The following is a 22,537-nucleotide window of genomic DNA, read 5'->3' as shown; positions in this document are numbered from 1 at the left end:
AGTTGTCTCACCTAGCTATCTTAAGATGAATGCACTAACTGTAAGTTGCTCTGGATAAGAGCATCGGCTAAATGACAAAAAATGTACATGTACAGTATATCTCATATTACTGTGTTGAATTATAAAATATTGATGTCACAAATGTACCATTTGTAAATTTCTTTATAGAAAATGTAGTTATTTGCTACATTTGACTGTAAAACCTAGCAGTACTACTTATTTCTCTGAGAGAGGCGGATATATTGCATTTAGCAAAAAAACATATTTGTCTGTCTAAAATGAAACCATCAAGTTCTAGATTTTAAACAAATACATGTCTATCATTGAATAGCCCCATGCCATGATTAGATAGTGAAAAAACACACCAATCTCTTTGATAATTTCTTTAAAAAATAAAAGCTAATTAACCAACATTTCTGAAAATGGATATATAGTGTTTTGGAATTAAACTCTTTAAATGCAGAGACACAAACACAGAAAAAACACTTGTTTTTTAAGCTTGTTCAAGATGGTGCCGGAGGAGAGGACTGCCATCTTATCGGATCTTAACCAACCATGCAATTTCTTTGTCTTTTTGCGTTGTTCGTAACTTGTTTTGTACATTTTGTTGCTGCAACCGTCTTTTATGACCGAAAAGAGCTTTTGGACATCAGAACTGGGATTACTCACCTCAAATTGGATGAGGAGTTCTTCAATGAGTCGGACGCGAAGGATATACTACAAACACCCGACCAGGCCCAGATCCCTGTGATTCGCTGGAAAAGGAAATGTAGGTTTCGCGGAAAGAGATCAGGATGCCTTCTGAGGATCAGGCGACGAGAGGCTAATCTGCCCTTGCCTTCCGTTCTGCTAGCTAACGTTCAATCACTGTAAAATAAATGGGGCGACTGTACGGGACATTAAACTGTAATATCTTATGTTTCACGGAGTCGTGGCTGAACAACGACATTAAGAACATACAGCTGGCGGGTTATACACGGCAGGACAGAACAGCAGCCTCTGGTAAGACACGGGGTGGGGACCTATGCATATTTGAAAACAATAGCTGGTGCACGATATCTAAGTAAGTCTCAAGGTTTTGCTCGCCTGAGGTAGAGTATTTCATGATAAGCTGTAGACCACACTATCTGCCTTGAGAGTTTTCATCTGTATTTTTTATAGCTGTCTACATACCACCACAGACCGATGTTGGCACTAAGACCACACTCAATGAGCTGTATTCCGCCATAAGCAAACAGGAAAATGCTCATGCAGAGGCGGCATTCCTAGTTGCCGTGGACTTTAATGCAGGGAAACTTAAATCAGTTTTACCTAAGTTCTATCAGCATGTTAAATGTGCAACCAGAGGGGAAAAAATGTGAGACCACCTTTACTCCACACACGCGTACAAAGCTCTCCCTCACCCTCCATTTGGTAAATCTGACCATAACTCTATCCTTCTGATTCCGGCTTAAAAGCAAAAATTAAAGCAGGAAGCATCAGTGACTCGGTCTATAAAAAATTGGTCAGACAAAGCAGATGCGAAACTACAGGACTGTTTTGCTAGCACAAACTGGAATATGTTCTGGGATTTATCCGATGGTATTGAGGAGTACACCACATCAGTCACTGGCTTTATCAATAAGTGCATAGAGGACGTCGTCCACACAGTGACTGTATGTACATACCCCAACCAGAAGCCATGGATTACAGGCAACATTCGCACTGAGCTTAAGGGTAGAGCTGCCGCTTTCAAGGAGCGGGACTCTAACCCGGAAGCTTATAAGAAATCCTGCTATGCCCTCCGACGAACCATCAAACAGGCAAAGCGTCAATACAGGACTAAGATCGAATCGTACTACACCGGCTCTGACGCTCGTCGGTTGTGGCAGGGCTTGCAAACCATTACAGACTACAAAGGGAAGCACAGTGAGAGCTGCCCAGTGACACGAGCCTACCAGACGAGCTAAACAACTTCTATGCTCGCTTCGAGACAAGTAACACTGAAACATGCATGAGCGCATCAGCTGTTCCGGACGACTGTGTGATCACGCTGTCCACAGCAGATGTGAGTAAGACCTTGAAACAGGTCAACATTCACAAGGTCGCTGGGCCAGACGGATTACCAGGACATGTAGGCTGAGCATGCGCTGACCAACTGGCAAATGTCTTCACTGACATTTTCAATCTCTCCCTGTCTGAGTCTGTAATACCAACATGTTTCAAGCAGACCACCATAGTCCCTGTGCCCAAGAACACTATGTCTCTAGCCATGAATTGCTTTGAAAGGCTGGTCTTGGCTCACATCAACACCATTATCCCAGAAACCATAGACCCACTCCAATTTACATACCGTACCAACAGATCCACAGATGATGCAATCTCTATTTCACTCCACACTGCCCTTTCCCACCTGGACAAAATAAACACTTATGTGAGAATGCTATTCATTGACCACAGCTCAGCATTCGACACCATAGTGCCCTCATAGCTCAACACTAAGCTAAGGACCCTGGGACTAAACACCTCCCTCTGCAACTGGATCCTGGACTTCCTGACGGGCCACCCCAGGTGGTAAGAGTGCGTAACAACACATTCGCCACACTGATCCTCAACACGGGGGCCCCTCAGGGGTGCATGCTCAGTCCCCTCCTGTACTCTCTGTTCACTCATGAATGCACGGCCAGGCACAACTCCAACACCATCATTAAGTTTACTGATGACACAACAGTGACGGGTTGCATCACTCCCTGGTATGGCAACTGCTCGGGCCTCCGACCGCAAGGCACTACAGAGGGTAATGCGTACGGCCCAGTACATCATCGGGGCCAAGCTTCCTGCCATCTAGGACCTTTACACAATGCGGTGTCAGAGGAAGGCCCTAAAAATGGTCAAAGACTCTAGCCACCCTAGTCATAGATTGTTCTCTCTGCTAACGCACAGCAAGTGGTACCGGAGCACCAGGTCCAAGAGGCTTCTAAACAGCTTCTACCCCCAAGCCATAAGACTCCAAAACAGCTAATCAAATGGCTACCCAGACTATTTGTATTGACCCCCCCCCCCCCCCCCACGCTGCTGCTACTCTCTGTTATTATCTATGCATAGCCACTTTAATAACTCTACCTACATGTACATAATTACCTCAATTACCTCGACAACAGCGGTGTCAGCGGCACATTGACACATTGACTCTGTACCAATACCCCCTGTATACAGCCCCGCTTTTGTTATTCACTGCTGCTCTTTAATTGTTTGTTATTCTTATCTCTTACTTTTTTTTGTTGGTATTTTCTTAAAACTGCATTGTTGGTTAAGGGCTTGTAAGTAAGCATTTCACAGTAAGGTCTACACCTGTTGTATTTGGCACATGTGACAAATACTATTAAATTTGATTTGATTTGATGCTGTATTCAGCTATAATATAGGTGAAATAGAATATTCCTGTCTGTGAGTAACATGCAGTTTCAGGATACCATTGTATACAAAAGTTTAGATCTAAGCATGTTTCGGTCATTGCTCTTATTTACACCATATCTCCATGGAGATTACCCCAAATCACCACAGATTACACATAATCATATCTGCCTCAAGTGTTTTAAATAGATCATCTTTGCCTTGAAAAATATGAAACTATGGCTGAATCAGGCTGCTATTTGTGATGCAGCCTCTATGTCAATGAATAAACATCCAGCTCCTCTTCAGTTCGTTCTAGTCTCACCTTGGTAGGAAAGTAGCGGCTAAACTTGAACTTCTTGAGGGAGACGGTCATGGAGTAGGTCCCGAAGAACAGGATGAAGGACATGAGGGCCAGGTCAGGGACGTACTTACAGGTGTTGCCCACCAGAGAGCCTCCGTACTTCACACACTCCTTCTTACTGAGCTGGCTCCAGTCCAGGTCTGTGATGTTCAACTAAGAGGAGAGAGGGATGCAGGAGGGCAGGGAGTAGGACACCGTTTTAGAGGTCGAAGAATAAGGTGAAGGGGAGAGTAATGGCTGTGAGGATGTGAGGTTTCTTGAGAGAGAGAGAGAGAGAGAGAGAGAGAGAGAGAGAGAGAGAGAGAGAGAGAAGATAAAAGGAAGGAGAGTGCAAGAGAACATAAGGGTGACGAAAATAATAATATGGGAACTAATCGACTTATTTTTCAGACTCCTCAAAGGAAAGCCATTTGCTGTAAACAAATAATTCCCAATTGGCTGATAAAGTGTCTACATGATAAAGTGTCCTTGTTTTGAAAGAAAAGCACATTTTCTGTCCATTAAAACAACATCAAATTGATCAGAAATACAGTGTAGTCATTCTTAATGTTGGAAATGACTATTGTAGTTGGAAACGGCTGATTGTGTACAGAGGCCCATTATCAGCAACCATCACTCCTGTGTTCCAATGGCACATTGTGTTAACTGATCCAAGTTTATCATTTTAAAAGACTAATTGATCATTAGAAAACCCGTTTGCAATTATGTTAGCACAGCTGAAAAGTGTTGACCTGATTAAAGACGCAATTAAATTGGCCTTCTTTAGACTAGTTGAGTATCTGGAGCATCAGCAATTGTGGGTTTGATTACAGGCTCAAAATGGCCAGAAACAAATAACTTTCTTCTGAATCTCATCAGTCTATTCTTGTTCTGAGAAATGAAGGCTATTCCATGCGAGAAATTGCCAAGAAACTGAAGATCTCGTACAACGCTGTGTACTACTCCCTTCACAGAACAGCGCAAACTGTCTCTAACTAGAATAGAAAGAGGAGCGGGAGGCCCCGGTGCACAACTGAGCAAGAGGACAAGTACATTAGACTGTCTAGTTTGAGAAACAGACGCATCACAAGTCCTCAACAGGCAGCCTCATTAAATAGAACCCGCAAAACACCACTCAATGTCAACAGTGAAGAGGCAACTCCAGGATGCTGGCCTTTTAAAAAAAAAAAGTTTTTTTACATTTTACCTTTATTTTACTAGGCAAGTCAGTTAAGAACAAATTCTTATTTTCAATGACGGCCTAGGAACAGTGGGTTAACTGCCTGTTCAGGGGCAGAACGACAGATTTGTACCTTGTCAGCTCAGGGATTTGAACTTGCAACCTTCCGGTTACTAGTCCAACACTCTAACCACTAGGCTACCCTGCCACCCCGCAACTCTAGTAGAGTTGCAAAGAAAAAGCCATATCTCAGACTGGCCAATAAAAATAAAATATTAAAATGGGCAAAATAACACAGACACAAGAACTCTGCCTAGAAGGACAGCATCCCGGAGTCGTCTCTTCACTGTTAATGTTGAGACTGGTGTTTTGCGGGTACTATTTAATGAAGCTGCCAGATGAGCACTTGTGAGGCCTCTATTCGTCAAACTTGACACTCTAATGTAGATATTCTATTAAAAAAAGAATCTGCCGTTTCCAGCTACAATAGTCATTTACAACATTAACAATGTATTTCTGATAATTTTTATGTTATTTTAATGGGCATAAAAAGTGCTTTTCTTTCAAAAACAAGGACATTTCTAAGTGACCCCAAATTTTTGAACGGTAGTGTAAATATAGGGTATGTTTGTTGCCTTAAGGGGGAAGGTGTTACAGGCTTTGGTTTTTCCATTTATATATTGGGGTTGGATGTTAGCACGTTAGCACAGTCGGCACACCGATTGGAGTCACCTCGTTAGTCAGAAGGTATTTCCCCTCTGCTGGCACAGGTGATATTTAAGAGCAGCTGGCCCAGTGCACAAGTTGGCTTGACAGATGTGGAGGGTTAACTCATTTCGTTGCCGTTTATCTGATCTTCCTTGTTTTTGCTTTTCTCCACTTTTTCGTTTGATTCCTGTCTTTAAGTTTGGTGTGGGTTTGAAATTTGTTTGCCTTTCTTGGGCAAATTTAGGGGCATTGTGGTGGGTGGCGTAGGTCCCAGTTGTTGTTGCTAGTTGTTGTTGCTAGACATGACAAAGTAAAAACGTAATTTAAAAAATCACTTACTCCAAAGAGACTAGAGGTGTTATCAGTTGGCACTGGCACTAAACCATTGAAGATCATTGAAGCCACTGTTAAATAAGTGAAAAGAAGGGAGACAGAAGGAGAGAGGAGGGTTATGAAGGAAAAATTGAGATTCAGAGAGTGAAAACAGTGAGAGGGCAGAGTCAAGGGACAAGAGAAATGGAATAAGAATTCATCAGGTAGACTTGGAGACCTTGAACAGAGAAAGTAGCTAGTTGAAGCTCATGCATACAAAGTGTTACTCACTCGCATCAGACAGCAGCCATTTGTGAGTGCAGCAAAAACAAATATAAGACAAATCAGTTACATTATTCAAAGACAAAGTCAATTCTCATAACGATTTCCCAATGCAGTGAACATCTCCAGAGAGGCATAAAGGTATAATACCTCCTTACATTACCAAACCATACGATAATCTTTATGTCCCCAAATCCCTTAGAGGTAGCCAGGTCCTGTTTATACTCCTATCTGTTTGTGCTCTTGCCAACTCCATTTCTGTCAGTGTCAAGTCAAACCTTTACCATGTTTGGCATGACAATTCCATAAGGATTTGACATGAGAGCAGAAACAGATTGGCACCCAAGCTACTAGGCCCTAATTCCCCATTTACTACCCCCTCCAACCATATGACAACCACTATGACCCCTGTTGGGAATTCTGGCTAACTTGATTGTTACTGTACTATAATGATATACTATACAGCCAAGGATGGACTCACTGGGGTCTGGGGCCAGGCACTCGCACTTGTAGGCAGTGACGTAGTCTGGCTTGAAGTCGGTGTTGATGGGATAGTACTTGAAGGAGCCCATCTGTAGCAGCACATTACATCAACAGTTAAGTGTGCGCGTGTGTGCCTGTGTGCCTAAGTGTGAGCGTGACTGCGTCTGTGTGCGTCCGCCTGCCTGCGTGTGACTCACCATCTTCTTGATGGCGTCAGAGATGAAGATGAAGGAGATGAGGCTGGAGAAGCCCTCCTCTGTGAAGCGGGTCATGTACTTGATGATGTAGCTGGCGTCCGTGGCAACCAGGAGGAAGCACTGGATACAGGAGTGGATCCCGATCCACAGACGCAGTTCCATGTAGTCTATACCATTGTTCCTTAGAAATAAGAACATTGATATAGGGCAGAAGGTGAAAGGTAAGACCGTCCTTTTATAAAGCTGGTACGGACAAGCTCTCCAATATGGCATATCAAATCTCACCATTGTGCCTTTCATAGTATATCATGTCTGATGTGGGTGTTTGAATTGTCTTTCAAATCAAAGGGAGGAACCATATGTATCAATATATTATATACTGTATAGGCTACAGCTGGGGGGTTTTGGGGGGGGGGAGGAAGAACTCAATATATTTTTAAATGAAGAAAACAAATTGAAACTGTGTAGAAATTTTAATGGCCTACAGTGGGGAGAACAAGTATTTGATACACTGCCGATTTTGCAAGTTTCCCTACTTACAAAGCATGTAGAGGTCTGTAATTTTTATCATAGTTACACTTCAACTGTGAGAGATGGAATCTAAAACAAAAATCCAGAAAATCACATTGTATGATTTTTAAGTAATTCATTTGCATTTTATTGCATGACATAAGTATTTGATCACCTACCAACCAGTAAGAATTCCGGCACTCATAGACCTGTTAGTTTTTCTTTAAGAAGCCCTCCTGTTCTCCACTCATTACCTGTATTAACTGCACCTGTTTGAACTCGTTACCTGTATAAAAGACACCTGTTCACACACTCAATCAAACAGACTCCAACCTCTCCACAATGGCCAAGACCAGAGAGCTGTTTAAGGACATCAGGGATAAAATTGTAGACCTGCACAAGGCTGGGATGGGCTACAGGACAATAGGCAAGCAGCTTGGTGAGAAGGCAACAACTGTTGGCGCAATTATTCGAAAATGGAAGAAGTTCAAGATGACGGTCAATCATCCTCGGTCTGGGGCTCCATGCAAGATCTCCCCGCGTGGGGCATCAATGATCATGAGGAAGGTGAGGGATCAGCCCAGAACTACACGGTAGGACCTGGTCAATGACCTGAAGAGAGCTGGGACCACAGTCTCAAAGAAAACCATTAATAACACACTACGTCATGGATTAAAATCCTGCAGCGCACGCAAGGTCCCCCTGCTCAAGCCAGAGCATGTCCAGGCCCATCTGAAGTTTGCCAATGACCATCTGGATGATCCAGAGGAGGAATGGGAGAAGGTCATGTGGTCTGAGGAGACAAAAATAGAGCTTTTTGGTCTAAACTCCACTCGCCGTGTTTGGAGGAAGAAGAAGGATGAGTACAACCTCAAGAACACCATCCCAACCGTGAAGCATGGAGGTGGAAACATCATTCTTTGGGGATGCTTTTCTGCAAAGGGGACAGGATGACTGCACCGTATTGAGGAGAGGATGGATGGGGCCATGTATCGCGAGATCTTGGCCAACAACCTCTTTCTCTCAGTAAGAGCATTGAAGATGGGTCGTGGCTGGGTCTTCCAGTATGACAATGACCCGAAACACACAGCCAGGGCAACTAAGGAGTGGCTCCGTAAGAAGCATCTCAAGGTCCTGGAGTGGCCGAGCCAGTCTCCAGACCTGAACCCAATAGAAAATCTTTGGAGGGAGTTGAAAGTCCGTATTGCCTTGCGACAGCCCTGAAACCTGAAGGATCTGGAGAAGGTCTGTATGGATGAGTGGGCCAAAATCCCTGCTTGCAGTGTGTGCAAACCTGGTCAAGAACTACAGGAAACGTATGATCTCTGTAATTGCAAACAAAGGTTTCTGTACAAAATATTAAGTTCTGCTTTTCTGATGTATCAAATACTTATGTCATGCAATGAAATGCAAATTAATTCGACACCCCTTGGCTACAGTGTCTGACTTTGAAGTGGGGTTGAGCTCTCACTCACTTGCTGAATTCGAAGAGCAGTTTCTCGAAGATGAGGATGGGTCCAGTGGAGCTAAGGATGATGAGGGGCTGACCACTAAACATACAGAACACTGTTCCTGACAACGCTGTGCCCAGGAAACTCTCCATCACACCCTGATATAGAGGAGAGAGAGAAGGGAGGGCAGGGGGAGAAACAGGGTAGGGGAGAGAGTAGGGAGAGAGAGATGGAGTGGGAAAATGAAGAGAGACAGACAGAGAGAAGTGGTTGTGAATGTGTTAGAGAAAGGCAGTATGAGCCTGCTATATTTCAATCTGACAGACAGTCTGTGCGAATCATCAGTAGCAGCCAGCCAGAGCACTTATCCTAAATGGTTTCAGTATGTGTTGAGCTGAACAAATGGATTTAGTGCAGTCACTGTTCCCATCCGTCACACACATATATCACCTAGAGTGAGTTAGCTACCATACCATTTTTTTGGCTCATGTTCCATACTAAAAACATTCTTTAGCAAATCACCGACTCAGATACATTTATTTTTAATCAGTAAATTAACTCCATTTAAATTAATTCAAGGGTCATAAGCCCTAACTCGGGTACCAGTCTGTTTGTGCTAACGTTTCACTCATTTTACTCCGTAAATATGCCAAACTTATTGCCATTTGACACAGATTACAAGGGGTAGAATGTTAGCACAACAGTTCTGGAGTTCAAGCTACATCAGCTCTACCTGATAGTTGTCTGTGGCATCCCCCAGCAGGCCTCCAAAGGTGATGGCATTGGTTATGCAGCCCAGGTAGATGAAGAGGACTGCAGAGATGGACTGAATATGGAAGCCTTCGTAGAAGTCACTAGGAAACCAGGGCAGCTTTCTCTTCATGTCCAGGAACAGACCTCCGCAGAACCTGACAAAAACACAGACACTCTGGTAATGATGCAGAGCCTGACACAGCTACAAACACTGTGGTCTCCACATAACCTGTCACGGACACAGGCACAGACACAAACCCTCTGGTTATGACGCAGAACGTGCCAGACACAGTCAATCAATCAAATATATTTTATAAAGCCAGTTTATATATCAGCAATTGTCACAAAGTGCTTGTCACAGACACAAACACTTTGGTAAGGGTGGTGCACATACTCTGTTTGAAATTCATTATCACCTGTTTTATGCATCACACGGACTCACTTCATTTCAGTCTGTCTGTCGTTTCACAGTGTGACAGGATGGGCCAATTGAACCGATGATGATTTAAAACTATAATATCAGGCCGATGAGGAATGGAGACGAGATTATCTTGGCTACACTCTTGGATTTTGCTATCTAGAACCTAAAGGGGTTATTCGGCTGTACCCATAGGAAAACCCTTTGAAGAACCCTTTTTGGTTCCAGGTACAACCCTTTCGGTTCCAGGTAGAACTCTTTTGGGTTCCATGTAGAACCCTTTCCACAGAGGCCTCTACATGGAACCAAAAGGGTTTCTGCCTGGAATCCCCAAAAAAATGATCGTATGGGGACAGCCGAAGAACCTCTTTGGAACCCTTTTTTCTAAGAGTATATTACTGAACGCCTGACCAGGAGGGGTCCAACTCAAGGTGTCATAAAATAAATTGCACCCCCCTCCCCAGTGTCAAAAATATTTTCATATGACCCTCACCTTGTACTGTAAAATAAATTGAACACCCTCCACCTTCATAGAATTAACTCAAAATAATGTTTTACGACCACAAATAACAATAACTGTAGCGACCCTGTGCTTATCAACGTGGATATCTACTTTGCTTTTGTTGCCCAGTCGATGCCACGCAGGGCTATGAGCCAGACGATTGAGGGTTCGCCGACCACCACAAGAGCTCACTCTCCCTGCATGTTTCATTACTTCATAATCAGAGCCGGTTGCAGACAATGAACAGCTATGGGGAAAATCAGATTTTCAACTTTTTGATGGCATGTTTATAATTATATATAATATACTGTTTGCAACAAATTTTCCACCAACACAACCAATAACGAAAACATACCGACATGGGTTGCGTTTTCAACACCACAATAAATAGACAAACAGAAAACACATCCCTCCCTACCTTGGAGGCTTAACCAGGATCAAAGGCTTGGCTTGAAAATCTCTGAATGTCATTAAACGTTTTGGTGTTTTGTAACAGATGTCTATCTATTTCTGTTCATCAAATTGCAAACTTGTGAACTGATTTAAACCTTCATAAAAGTTTTGAATAGGCTATATTGCAGCAATTAGGCTATCAACAAAGGCAAGTGCCTACCATACCCAACAAATGACAGACATAGGCTACTTATAACTTATCTTGAACTATATATGGGGCACACAATTAAAAAAGACAGATCTAATGGAATTTAGCCAATTAAAATGTTTAAACAGAATTAAACAAAACAGGTTTTGCATATTTAAAGAACTGGTTTCAACAACAACATATAAAGTGTTGGTCCCATGTTTCATGTACTGAAATAAAATATCCCAGAAATGTTCCATATGCACAAAAAGCTTATTTCTCTGAAATTTTGTGGACAAATGTGTTTACATCCCTGTTAGTGAGCATTTCTCCTTTGTCAAGATAATCCATCCAGCTGATAGGTGTGGAATATCAAGAAGCTGATTAAACAGCATGATCGCTACACAGGTGCACCTTGTGCTGGGGACATTAAAAGGCCACTCTAAAATGTGCAGTTTTACAACAGATGTCTCAAGTTTTGAGGGAGCATGCAATTGGCATGCTTACTACAGGAATGTCCACCAGAACTGTTGCCACATAATTGAATGATCATTTCTCTACCATAAACCTCCAACGTTGTTTTAGAGAATTTGTCAGTATGTCCAACCGGCCTCACAACCGCAGATCATGTGTAACCACGCCAGCGCAGGACCTCCACATCTGGCATTTTCACCTGAGGGATCATCTGAGACCAGCCACCCAGACAGCTGATGAATTTGAGGAGTATTTATGTCTGTAATAAAGACCTTTTGTGGGGAAAAACTGTCTGGCTCCCAAGTGGGTGGGCCTATGCCCTCCCAGGCCCACCCCTGGCTGCTCCCCTGCCCAGTCATGTGACATCCATAGATTAGGGCCTAATTACTTTATTTCAATTGACTGATTTCCTTATATGAACTGTAACTCAGTAAAATCGTTGAAATTGTTCCATGTTGCGTTTATGTTTTTGTTCAGTAAATAGGCTTACAATAATAACAATGACATACAATGATAATAATAAAAAGGATTAAAAAACGAATTATTATAAATAAATGTAAGTTTTAAAATTGAATCCTACCTAAATAAGGAGTCGTACAGTACACTGCATTCTTCTCATCTTAGTCCACTACAATATTAAAACATTATATCCCCCTCTTTTCACTATAGGCATACTCTTTCTCTAACTTTGGTTTTACGTCAATGAAAAAGGCCTCCATCTTTGCAATCAACGGTGGCCTAGGCCAAAGCTCCTCTCTTGCGCTCTCTCTCTCAGGCACATGTGTACGCAAGGCATGAGAGAATGGCGCTGAAGCGCAAATTCGGGGTGTCGGCTATGATAGACAACCAACCTCTCCTGGACAATTTGGCCTGCTACAATGTTATTTATCAGCTTTTAATTTTTTACCAGCCAAATGCCAGCAATTACCAGCGAAGGGAAACCCTGGAGCATTTTCCCATCAGACTTGTGTTTCCGTCAAATTGACTTGTTGCAGATAAAGGTCTGTGTGTAAATACGTAGCGCACATCAAATAAGACCCTCAATATTTATTGAAAGGAGCATCGACCTCATCACTGTGCACTTTCACCACCCTGTGAAGTTCATCATACATCATCAGACACGTAGGCTACTTTACTCGCATAAGAAGGTTGGATGGAAACCTGGTTAATGTCGAGCCATTTTGAGGACGCTGGAATTACATTTTGGTTGATTGTGGACATGCCGGACAGGAGACTTTTGAAGTAGTCTACATAGATTAAAACATTGTGACTGTCTGTGTTTATGCCACATATAAAAAGTCATACATTTTAAAAGTTAAATGATAAATATTTAGGCTCTATTGAAGTGTTAGGGTCTAGGTGTGCGAGGAATAGCCGCTCGGATTGGAGAGAAGGCTGAGCATGTGATAAGCTTTCCTGAATAATTGGGCCAGCTGGGAGTATATGTGGCCACATTATTATAGGACAACTTGGGAGAATGATGATGTGAAACAGACAGCATATTCAGTATCAGAAGTAAAAATACAGCCAGACTGGCCTGCTACTGTGTCTTTCTAGACCTTCTAAACTGGTGAGTGGACCCACAACTGGTCTGTTATTCAAATTCCATTTTCACTTCAGCCGAGAGTAGGCTATAGAATGTTGTACTCACTTTTAAACAATAATGCAATTATTCATTGCATTGTGATGTTGTAGGCTAGTCTAGGTAGAATCATTGTATTGTCCCTAAACAAGATCAACAGGGGAGATTTTTTTTAGCTGTGTGTCTCATGTCGTCACTGTTCTTTCATGCGCAATGATGCACCTGGCCTCTGCACTGCCTATCAGCTATTGTAATGCGACGCTACTGGCGGCAGAGAAGTCAGGCGCAGGAGAGCGGAAACGGATTCACAACGGTTGTGTTTAATAACCATATACCACCGTCAACAGAATAATACAATAGATGGGTCAAACAAAACCCAGTACATACCAGCATACCGTGCACAAGGACAAGGACATGGGGGGGAACAGAGGGTTAAATACACAACATGTACTTGATGAAATTGGAACCAGGTGTGATGGAAGACAAGACAAAACCCATGGAAAATTTTAAGTGGATCGGCGATGGCTAAAAGGTCGGTGACGTCGACCGCCGAACGCCGCCCGAACAAGGAGAGGGACCAACTTCGGCGGAAGTCGTGACAGCTATTCCTATTTGCTCCTGTCGATTCATATAAAAAATTGATGCAGACTTGAATGTTTTTATGTGTGTTATGATTGCTCGTTGGCCTATTTCAGATCTGGACAATTATCCACCTACCACTATTGTCACTATGAATGGTGGATAGAGGGCAGGATAGACCATTAGACTGTTAGAATATACTGACCTGTGGTATAGTAAAAATTTGCACACGGAAAAGCACAATGCATATGGGAAGTACCAAAACACCTTCCTTTCTATTGGGGAGGCGCATGCAAGCGGATGAGGAAATGTGTCTATGATGGAATAAATTATATAGTAAAACCTCCAAAGGATCAAATGTAAACCAGGGAAAAACACACTACCCTGTGCCCAATAAAAAAAAAAAACACAACCCTCCCCAAAGCAAAAAAAAAAGTTTGACAACCCTCCCCTATTTTGGACCCCCCCCCCCCCCAATTTGAATTAACAAGAGACAGGAAGTTTTCAAGCACATTTAGATGTTCAAATGTCTCTTTAAAGGCCAACTCTAGTACCAGTTCCACTCAAGTACTCTACCTCATATCTCAATTCACTCAGTGGCATTTCTCGATATCCCAGTTCAGACCCAGTTCCTTTCATGTTATCATTCTTCCTAGTCTCCTAACGTACATGTAAAAGATGTCAATCCCAGTCCTCAACCAGTAGCCTACCTCCCTGTGTGTGCCAGCTCCTCTCCCAGTTCGTGAGCCACTGGCATCTCCTCATCCTCAGCGTGGCCTCCACTTCCTCCCGCCGTACCGTTCGGCTGACCCAGCTCATTCAGAGAGTGCACTGACTTCCTGTAAACAGAGGGAATACACACAGGAAGTGAGGGAAGCGAAGTGTTGATGACAGAAATACTGAGAAGGACCTCATATCTGGGTCTTAGAGGTGACTTTTTTTAAATATGGGGAAATGATTAGGTAATGGAACTAACATAGATTAAACTAGATTATAAAACCTAAATATGACTCCAACCTCTTGTCAGCCGTGGGCACCTTCTTAGGTGGCTCGATACGGATTTTGGGGTCCCACTCGCCGGGCGGCAGCACAATCACCTCATCCAAGAACTCATCTATACCTGCAATCAGATCTTCTCGATCTCTAGCCTTGTACGCCACATCACTAAAGAGCTGTGGGAGGGGAGGGGGGGGGGGGGGGGGTGATAGAGAAAGATAAATTATTACTATTAGTAATGGGATACAAACCCTGGGAACTGTTCCTAATTTATGACCATGGTGGGACTCTGTTTAAAACACCTGTATTTTATGGTGAAATAACAGGCTGTTGCCTGTCTGACTGACATTCAATGTTTTTTCCCCATGGTAGTGACAGGAGAGGCTGACCGTTACCAACAGCAAGCCATGGTGGCTTCATTATCAGTATGTGAAGTCCACACATTTTTTGGCTGACTCAAGTTGCCAGACAATCAAGCCTGTATTTCCATGTCATCTGTATTCAAGAAAAAAAAAGGAAACATTGACAGACACTTACGTCATCCACCATTAGAGTAGCTATGGCTCGACCGATCTGATTATAGGACTTGGCTTTTCCTGTGGGCCCCAACAGAATAAACAGGAATCTGTGGTAGTGTGGGGGAAAAAGGTACCTCAACAACGGCTCACAAAATGTCAAAAGATGTGCTCGCTTGGGCATAAGAACAGACGCAAAGGAGAAAGTAAGGCAGCAACTATTTACAGTATGTGTAAAGTATGTTAGACCACAGACCACATTTTGTACATTTTTGTCATTTAGCATAAACTTATCCAGTGCGACGTACAGTCAGTGCATTCAACCAAGGTTAGATTAGGTAGTGTGGATAAAATAGACACCTCAAAAAGGGTTTAGGGCTCACAAAATACATTTGCATGGGTATAAGAACAAATACGGAGAAAAAGACGAGAGACAGACAAGAAGAGAGAGAGAGAGCGAGAGAAACACACAGATAGACAGACAGAGAGGAGTAAAGGGTAATATGAACAGACATGGTCATGTGTCAGACAGGCAGCCAGACAGCCATTACCTGGTGGGCACAGGAACCTCTGTAAGTCCTCCCAGAGTGGTGGCCTGTGCCAGGCGGACAAAGGCTACAAAGGGTTTATCCAGGAAGTCCACCTCACCCACTAGCACATTTGATGCCTCAGCATCTCTAGGGATCTTTTTCATGAACTTATTCCTTAGCTATGGAGGGAGGGAGGGAGTCAAAAATAGTTGATACATCATGGCATATACTGTATGGTATGGACACTGGATTTCTTGTCAGCATAACTGACAAAACACATTTGAGGTGAAATTGCATCATATCTTCAAGTTCAAGCCCTATTTTTTTTATATACCCAGATAAATATCACTATATGACACTAATAAATTATTCAAATATGACAGTGAAACCATACAATATGTGCATATAATAGATTTATCCTTCTTGACATTGTCATTGTGCTCTAACAATGCCTTTAGGCTTCTATCTATCCACTCCATGATCTGTTTGATAAACATAATTACATTTCACCTAACTACTCTTCTGGCAGCATATGCTTTTGCTGGATAACAAAATTGGTCTCTGAGCGTCAATTCTAATTAATGTAGCCTGGGACTTGAATGTGTGAAGGAAACGTGGCCACCGGTATCACTAGCACACTGGTACATGATTTACTGCATGTATGTATGCCCCTACGTGTAGTATAAACCACTCAACCATAGACTAAACAGTGAGGGTAGTTTAAAAACATTGGGATAGCCTGGAAGCCAGTCTGTTTTTGCATTACGCTAGCCAAATAGATGCAGAAACAGTCAAGTACCCAGAGATGTATTCATTTGCATATCTACTGAGTTAAACTCGACGTATTTGTCCAGAACATTATCTCAAGACAATTATTTGGGCATAAATATTGTCAGAGTCATCCGTTTTAACCCAATGCTTAGCACAACACGCCTGACCCATCCTCCATCATTCACAGCATAATAACCCTGCTAACAATGGAATTAAAGAGAGACCGTCTGTCTCACTAGGTTTAAATTCTCCTTTTAAATCACCCTAAGAAAAGACTGAATTGTGAAGCAGCCTGCTCCCAACTGCTCTGTGACACCAACACTTAAAACGAACCCAATCAAATATTTTATGAGAATTATAACAATGCTGACTCTCATCGGGTTACCATGGCAACAATGAAATACAACTGCAATACAAATCCTCTGCAGCATACAGCTGCTTGCCACACTTAATTAAAATGTACGTGTAAAATTCAGCACATTTACTGGTTAAATGGATATTGAAAATTCGGCACAAACACATACTGTATGTATACACAAACTCAACACGTTTTGCCATTGCAAAAGAAGGAATATGAATTCCTACAAACACTCTGGTTGCAATTCAATCAAACATCGTTGCGGAAAACTAATATAATTTCTGCACAGAGGAAGTGCACATTTTAAGTAATGTAACTACCCTAAATTAACTTAGATTATAAGACCTAAATTATTTTATGACAATAATTCTGTAAAACCTGCAGTTTCGCTCTGCAAGGATGTTTGAATGAATTGAGCCTGCTGAGTTGTAATGTTCCATTAGTGGGTCACCTGGTCTGTGCTCAGAGTGTCTGCAATGTCATTCATACTCCTACTATGGGCATGACCTGTAAAGCAACACAGTACATATGAACAATTGATCATATCAATGTTGAGGATATGGAGAGTGTTCTATGTATCAAAGACACGTGCAAATCAACTGAGTTTTTCTTCTTCAAATGAAATGAATTCATGACCTGAAGAGAATTACATATTATCACTTCTCCTCTGGATTTTTTTAACAAGCAGGTGCTGCTGAGTATGGCTGGGGAGGAGGCCAGGAGGGGTCAATGCCCCCCTTTGGACTCCGAGGTTTTTTCATTTTTTAACACCTGTAACTGCAATTTCCTGCAATCTAGAGCAAAAGATGGCCTTATATGATAACAAATAAAATAAAGATACAGTACCAGTCAAAAGTGTGGACACGCCTACTCATTCAAGGGTTTTTATTTATTTTTACTATTTTCTACATTTTAGAATAATAGCGAAGACATCAAAACTATGAAATAACACATATGGAGTCATGTTGTCACCAAAAAAGTGTTAAACAAATCAAAATATATGTAATATTTTAGATTCTTCAAAGTAGCCACCCTTTGCCTTGACGGCAGCTTTGCACACTCTTGGCATTCTCTCAACCAGCTTCACCTGGAATGCTTTTCCAACAGTCTTGAAGGAGTTCCCACATATGCTGAGCACTTGTTGGCTGCATTTCCTTCACTCTGCGGTCCAACTCATCCCAAACCATCTCAATTGGGTTTTGGTCGGGTGATTGCGGAGGCCAGGTGATCTGATGCAGCACTCCATCACTCTCCTTCTTGGTCAAAATGTCCTTACACAGCCTGGAGGTGTGTTTTGGGTCATTGTCCAGTTGAAAAACAAATGATAGTCCCACTAAGTGCAAACCAGATGGGATGAAGTATTGCTGTAGAATGCTGTGGTAGCCATGCTGTTTAAGTGTACTTTGAATTCTAAATAAATCACTGACTATGTCACCAGCAAAGCACCCCCACACCATCACACCTCCTCCTCCATGCTTCACAGTGGAAATCACACATGCGGAGATCATCCATTCATCAACTCCGCATCTCACAAAGACACAGAGGTTGGAACCAACAATCTCAAATTTGGACTCATAAGATCAAAGGACAGATTTCCACCGATCTAATGTCCATTGCTCGAGTTTCTTGGCCCAAGCAAGTTTATTCTTCTTATTGGTGTCCATTAGTAGTGGTTTCTTTGCAGCAATTCGACCATGAAGGCCTGATTCACACAGTCTCCTCTGAACAGTTGATGTTGAGATATGTCTGTTACTTGAACTCTGTGAAGCATTTATTTGGACTGTAATCTGAGGTGCAGCAGAGGTAACTCTGGGTCTTCCTTTCCTGTGGTGGTCCTCATGAGAGCCAGTTTTATCATAGCGCTTGATGTTTTTTGCGACTGCACTAGAGGAAACTTTCAAAGTTCTTCTTGTCTTAAAGTAATGATTGACTGTCGTTTCACTTTGCTTATTTAAGCTGTTCTTGCCATAATATGGACTTGGTCTTTACCCTATTTGGTGTTGTTGTGTTGTGACCTACCTTGTCACAACACAACTTATTGGCTCAAACAGATTAAGGAAAGAAATTCCACAAATTAACTTTTAACAAGGGACACCTGTTAATTGAAACGCATTCCAGGTGACTACCTCATGAAGCTGGTTAACAGAATGCCAAGAGTGTGCCAAGCTGTCATCAAGGCAAAGGGTGGCTACCTTGAAGAATATAAAATATAACATATATTTTGATTTGTTTAACACTTTCTTGGTTACTACATGATTCTGTGTTATTTCATAGTTTTGATGTCTTCACTATTATTCTACAATGTAGAAAATAGTAAAAATAAAGAAAACCCTTAGAATGAGTAGGTGTGTCCAAACTTTTGACTGGTACTGTATATTTTTTACGCCTCTCGTACATTCTTTATGGAGAACCCTGTAGTATTCTATATCGCTTCAAACACATCTAAAAAGAGAGCGGCAAATAATTTGATATTAAAAGCTGCAATATGTCACTTTTTGGGTGACCCGACCAAATTCACATAGAAATGTATGTTCTAGATCTGTTAGTCTCATTGAAAGCAAGTTTCTATATGCTATATGCTTCCCGTTCTTAAGTTTTGTTTTTGCGTCTTTTACTTTTGGTTTTGTACACCAGCTTCAAACAGCTGAAAAGACTATATTTTCAGTTATGGAAAATATATTTCATAGCGTTTAGATGGAACAATGATTCTCTACACTATCCTTGCTTGTTTTGTCATATAAACTGAAATTAAGCAAACTATTACAATTTTAGCAAGTAGGAAATGGAGGAGCGATTTCTGCAGAGTGCATCTTTAAGAGCGATACAAGAAGTCACAGGAAGAGAGCGTGATAGAAAGAGAAAAAGAAACAGACAGGCTCTAGAAAGATGATGAGAGAGAGACTCACGCAGACGACCATAGCCTCCTGATTTCATGCGTAGGTCCTCTGTGGAGCGGTTGAATGCGGCCGCTGCCCCTGGACTACGAGCTGAGGAGGAAATTCAAGTAAGGAAGACAGGAGACTGTTTAAGAAGATAGACTATAATTTATCCTTGGGGATAAAGTTGATTTAATTCAACTGAATAAAACTGAGAGGACTGCATACAATTTTTGTGGTTGATCATTTGCAATTAAAGAAAGTGTAAGAAAGCCTGTGCAGTGGGCATAATATATATATTTATGTGTATACGTACGCTACAAATTTAAACCTTCGGCAGTACTATAATGTGTATAGGGATACCGATGGCCATTCTTGACCATAGAGCAGAGGGACACTCACGGGCACCACCACCGCTGGCCTTGCCCATGTCAGCCAGAGAGCGGTGGATGGGCTTTTTGGTCTGGTGCCTGTGCTTCCTCAGGAGGACAAAGCTGATCTTCTCTCTCAGGTCAGGAGACAACATGCCCTCGTCTATCTGCCGCTCAATGATTTCATCTGCAGGAGAACGTTGTCTTAGTACTGTTTGTAGTATCACTCACAACCAACAGTTAATTTCCTTGTTGGTAGCATAATGCCTTTCCTGTCAACTACTGGATGCTGCTAGCCTCACTGAAATACACTGCACACACTAGGTTAACTGTTCTTAGAAGGGGAAAAACTCTCCTTGTCATTTGTGACAGAGACTTGAAATTGTTAACAGTACTATCTCTAAACATTAGGTAAGAATCACACAACACTTATTTGGCATGTGTAACAGTATAGACTTTACGTCCGTCCCCTCGCCCCGACCTGGGCGCGAACCAGGGACGCTCTGCACACATCAACAGTCACCCTCGAAGCATCGTTACCCATCGCTCCTCAAAAGCCGCGGCCCTTGCAGAGCAAGGAGAACCACTACTTCAAGGTCTCAGAGCAAGTGACGTCACCGACTGAAACGCTATTAGCGCGCACCACCGCTAACTAGCTAGCCATTTCACATCGGCTACACATGCATTAGCGCTCTGTAAAGGGGAATTTGTGATGCTCACCAACTATTTGAGGCAGTGAGTATCCCTCCAGATCCAGCACCACAGTGCCGGTCTGTAGACAGGTCCTGAGCTCAAACAGACTGTGCAGGGACAGGGTGGACACATGGGGCTTGCTCCACCTCTCCCCTCCGTCCTCTACCTTCTCCTCAAACTTCACCCACCTGGACCCCAGGTCAGAAAGAGGGCATGAGTTGGAAGGGACAAATCACTCACGTCAAAACTGGTATGATGTAAACACTGACTGCTTGTCTTGGGAATGACACATGCTAACAATCAGACAATCATAATAAACATGAAATGCACAACAAAATTGGTGGGTTCTGGAATGTCTATGCTAAAGGAATGGGATAATTTGTTCTGTGAAATGTACTTTTGGTATCACCATACGCACGTTAAAATATAAATGAGTCTACAATACAGGTGACTCAGATAGATATAACTATAACATAGACCGTCAACTTCTTGGCACGAACTTGACAGATTTGATATTGGCTGTCAAGGCTGGCTTTTGGCGTGTGTTTCTATTATGTTTCTGTATGTCTGTATGTGTGTAATTTATGGGTCAGAAGTCACCTAGCAGACTCTTTCCACTCCAGCTCGTCCCCGTCCTGCTGCAGCGTGTCCATCTCAGTGAAGAGGGTGGGGTTGGGCATGTCATCATCCTCTCCCAGGATATAGCGGAGACGCTCCGCTGCAGGGGACACTGGGACAAACACACACACGTCAGACATCATCACTGCTTGACAGACTCATATTTACTCTGGAGAATTTGTGACTTTTATGGCTCTGAAATATAAACATGCTTAATCTCTTCCCTATGAACCCACTTATTAAGCGGGGAGTTTCAAGCAGTGGTGCAACAACAGATGGTGATGATTACATTTCCTAATATTTAAAAGGTCAAGCTGAATATTTGAATTTTTTACTGGGTTGTTATAATTCCTCACAGACAGGGATGAAGGGTTGGTAAACTGAAAAATTAAGCTGATCAATTGGACCAGCAAGTTTAAAAACGTGTCATTCTGTCTTACCCTTCACTTCAATGGCAGTGATCTGATCTTGAGCGTGACAGCATTTCTATCAATCCTACAGGAACATCTGTGACCAGAGGGCTTGATCTCTACCACGAGGTGTCAATGCTCGGGCTAACTCAGTAACCTGACAAACAGTGCCTTCAGAAAGTATTCAAATACCATTTATTTATTCCACATTTTGTTGTGTTACAGCCTGAATTAAAAATGGATTACATAGATTTTTTTCCCCTCAACCATCTACACACATTACCCCATAATGAAATGTTAGCACATTTATTGAAGATGAAATACAGAAATATCTCATTTACGTAAGTGTTAGAACCATTTCGATGTTAGCAACTTATTTGGGTTGATTTATGAAAGATATAGAAATCTATTGAGAAAGCTTATTATTGTAGAGGAATGTATGTAAACTGTTCATTATGTTAAATACAGTATGTATATTAGAAGCCTTTTATGGATGCTATTGTGACACCAGGTGGACACCTATGGTTGACCTGTAAGAATAGAGAATGAGGGTTATGGGTAAAAATGGTGTCAGTAACTCATTAGGACAGGTGATGGCGCTTGATGGAAGACACCTAGTAGAGCTATAGTTTCTACTTATGTAGTCGCTAAGGTTCCAGATGATAAAATGCCA

General features: G+C 42.2%; 1 protein-coding gene across 1 annotated transcript in view; it reads right to left on the bottom strand.

Moving 5' to 3' along the window:
* The window catches only part of slc4a5a (solute carrier family 4 member 5a), a 31,856-nt gene extending 10,272 nt beyond the window's left edge, over positions 1-21,584 (bottom strand). Inside the window, exons 1-15 of the mRNA XM_031805477.1 lie at positions 21,437-21,584; positions 20,864-21,024; positions 20,175-20,330; positions 19,803-19,883; positions 17,348-17,403; positions 15,789-15,946; positions 15,260-15,347; positions 14,744-14,898; positions 14,437-14,565; positions 9,572-9,746; positions 8,863-8,996; positions 6,878-7,058; positions 6,679-6,769; positions 5,943-6,007; positions 3,698-3,889 (exon numbers count right to left, since the gene is read on the bottom strand). Coding sequence (XP_031661337.1) covers positions 3,698-3,889; positions 5,943-6,007; positions 6,679-6,769; positions 6,878-7,058; positions 8,863-8,996; positions 9,572-9,746; positions 14,437-14,565; positions 14,744-14,898; positions 15,260-15,347; positions 15,789-15,946; positions 17,348-17,403; positions 19,803-19,883; positions 20,175-20,330; positions 20,864-21,024; positions 21,437-21,516 — 1,902 coding nt within the window. The 5' untranslated portion in view covers positions 21,517-21,584. The remainder of the gene's footprint in view (positions 1-3,697; positions 3,890-5,942; positions 6,008-6,678; positions 6,770-6,877; positions 7,059-8,862; positions 8,997-9,571; positions 9,747-14,436; positions 14,566-14,743; positions 14,899-15,259; positions 15,348-15,788; positions 15,947-17,347; positions 17,404-19,802; positions 19,884-20,174; positions 20,331-20,863; positions 21,025-21,436) is intronic.
* Between the last annotated feature and the right edge of the window lie 953 nt (positions 21,585-22,537).

Source organism: Oncorhynchus kisutch, linkage group LG3 (genome assembly GCF_002021735.2).
Source record: "Oncorhynchus kisutch isolate 150728-3 linkage group LG3, Okis_V2, whole genome shotgun sequence".
NCBI lineage: Eukaryota > Metazoa > Chordata > Actinopteri > Salmoniformes > Salmonidae > Oncorhynchus > Oncorhynchus kisutch.
Note: the sequence above shows the minus strand (reverse complement) of the source record. Positions and strands in the feature narration are given on the sequence as shown.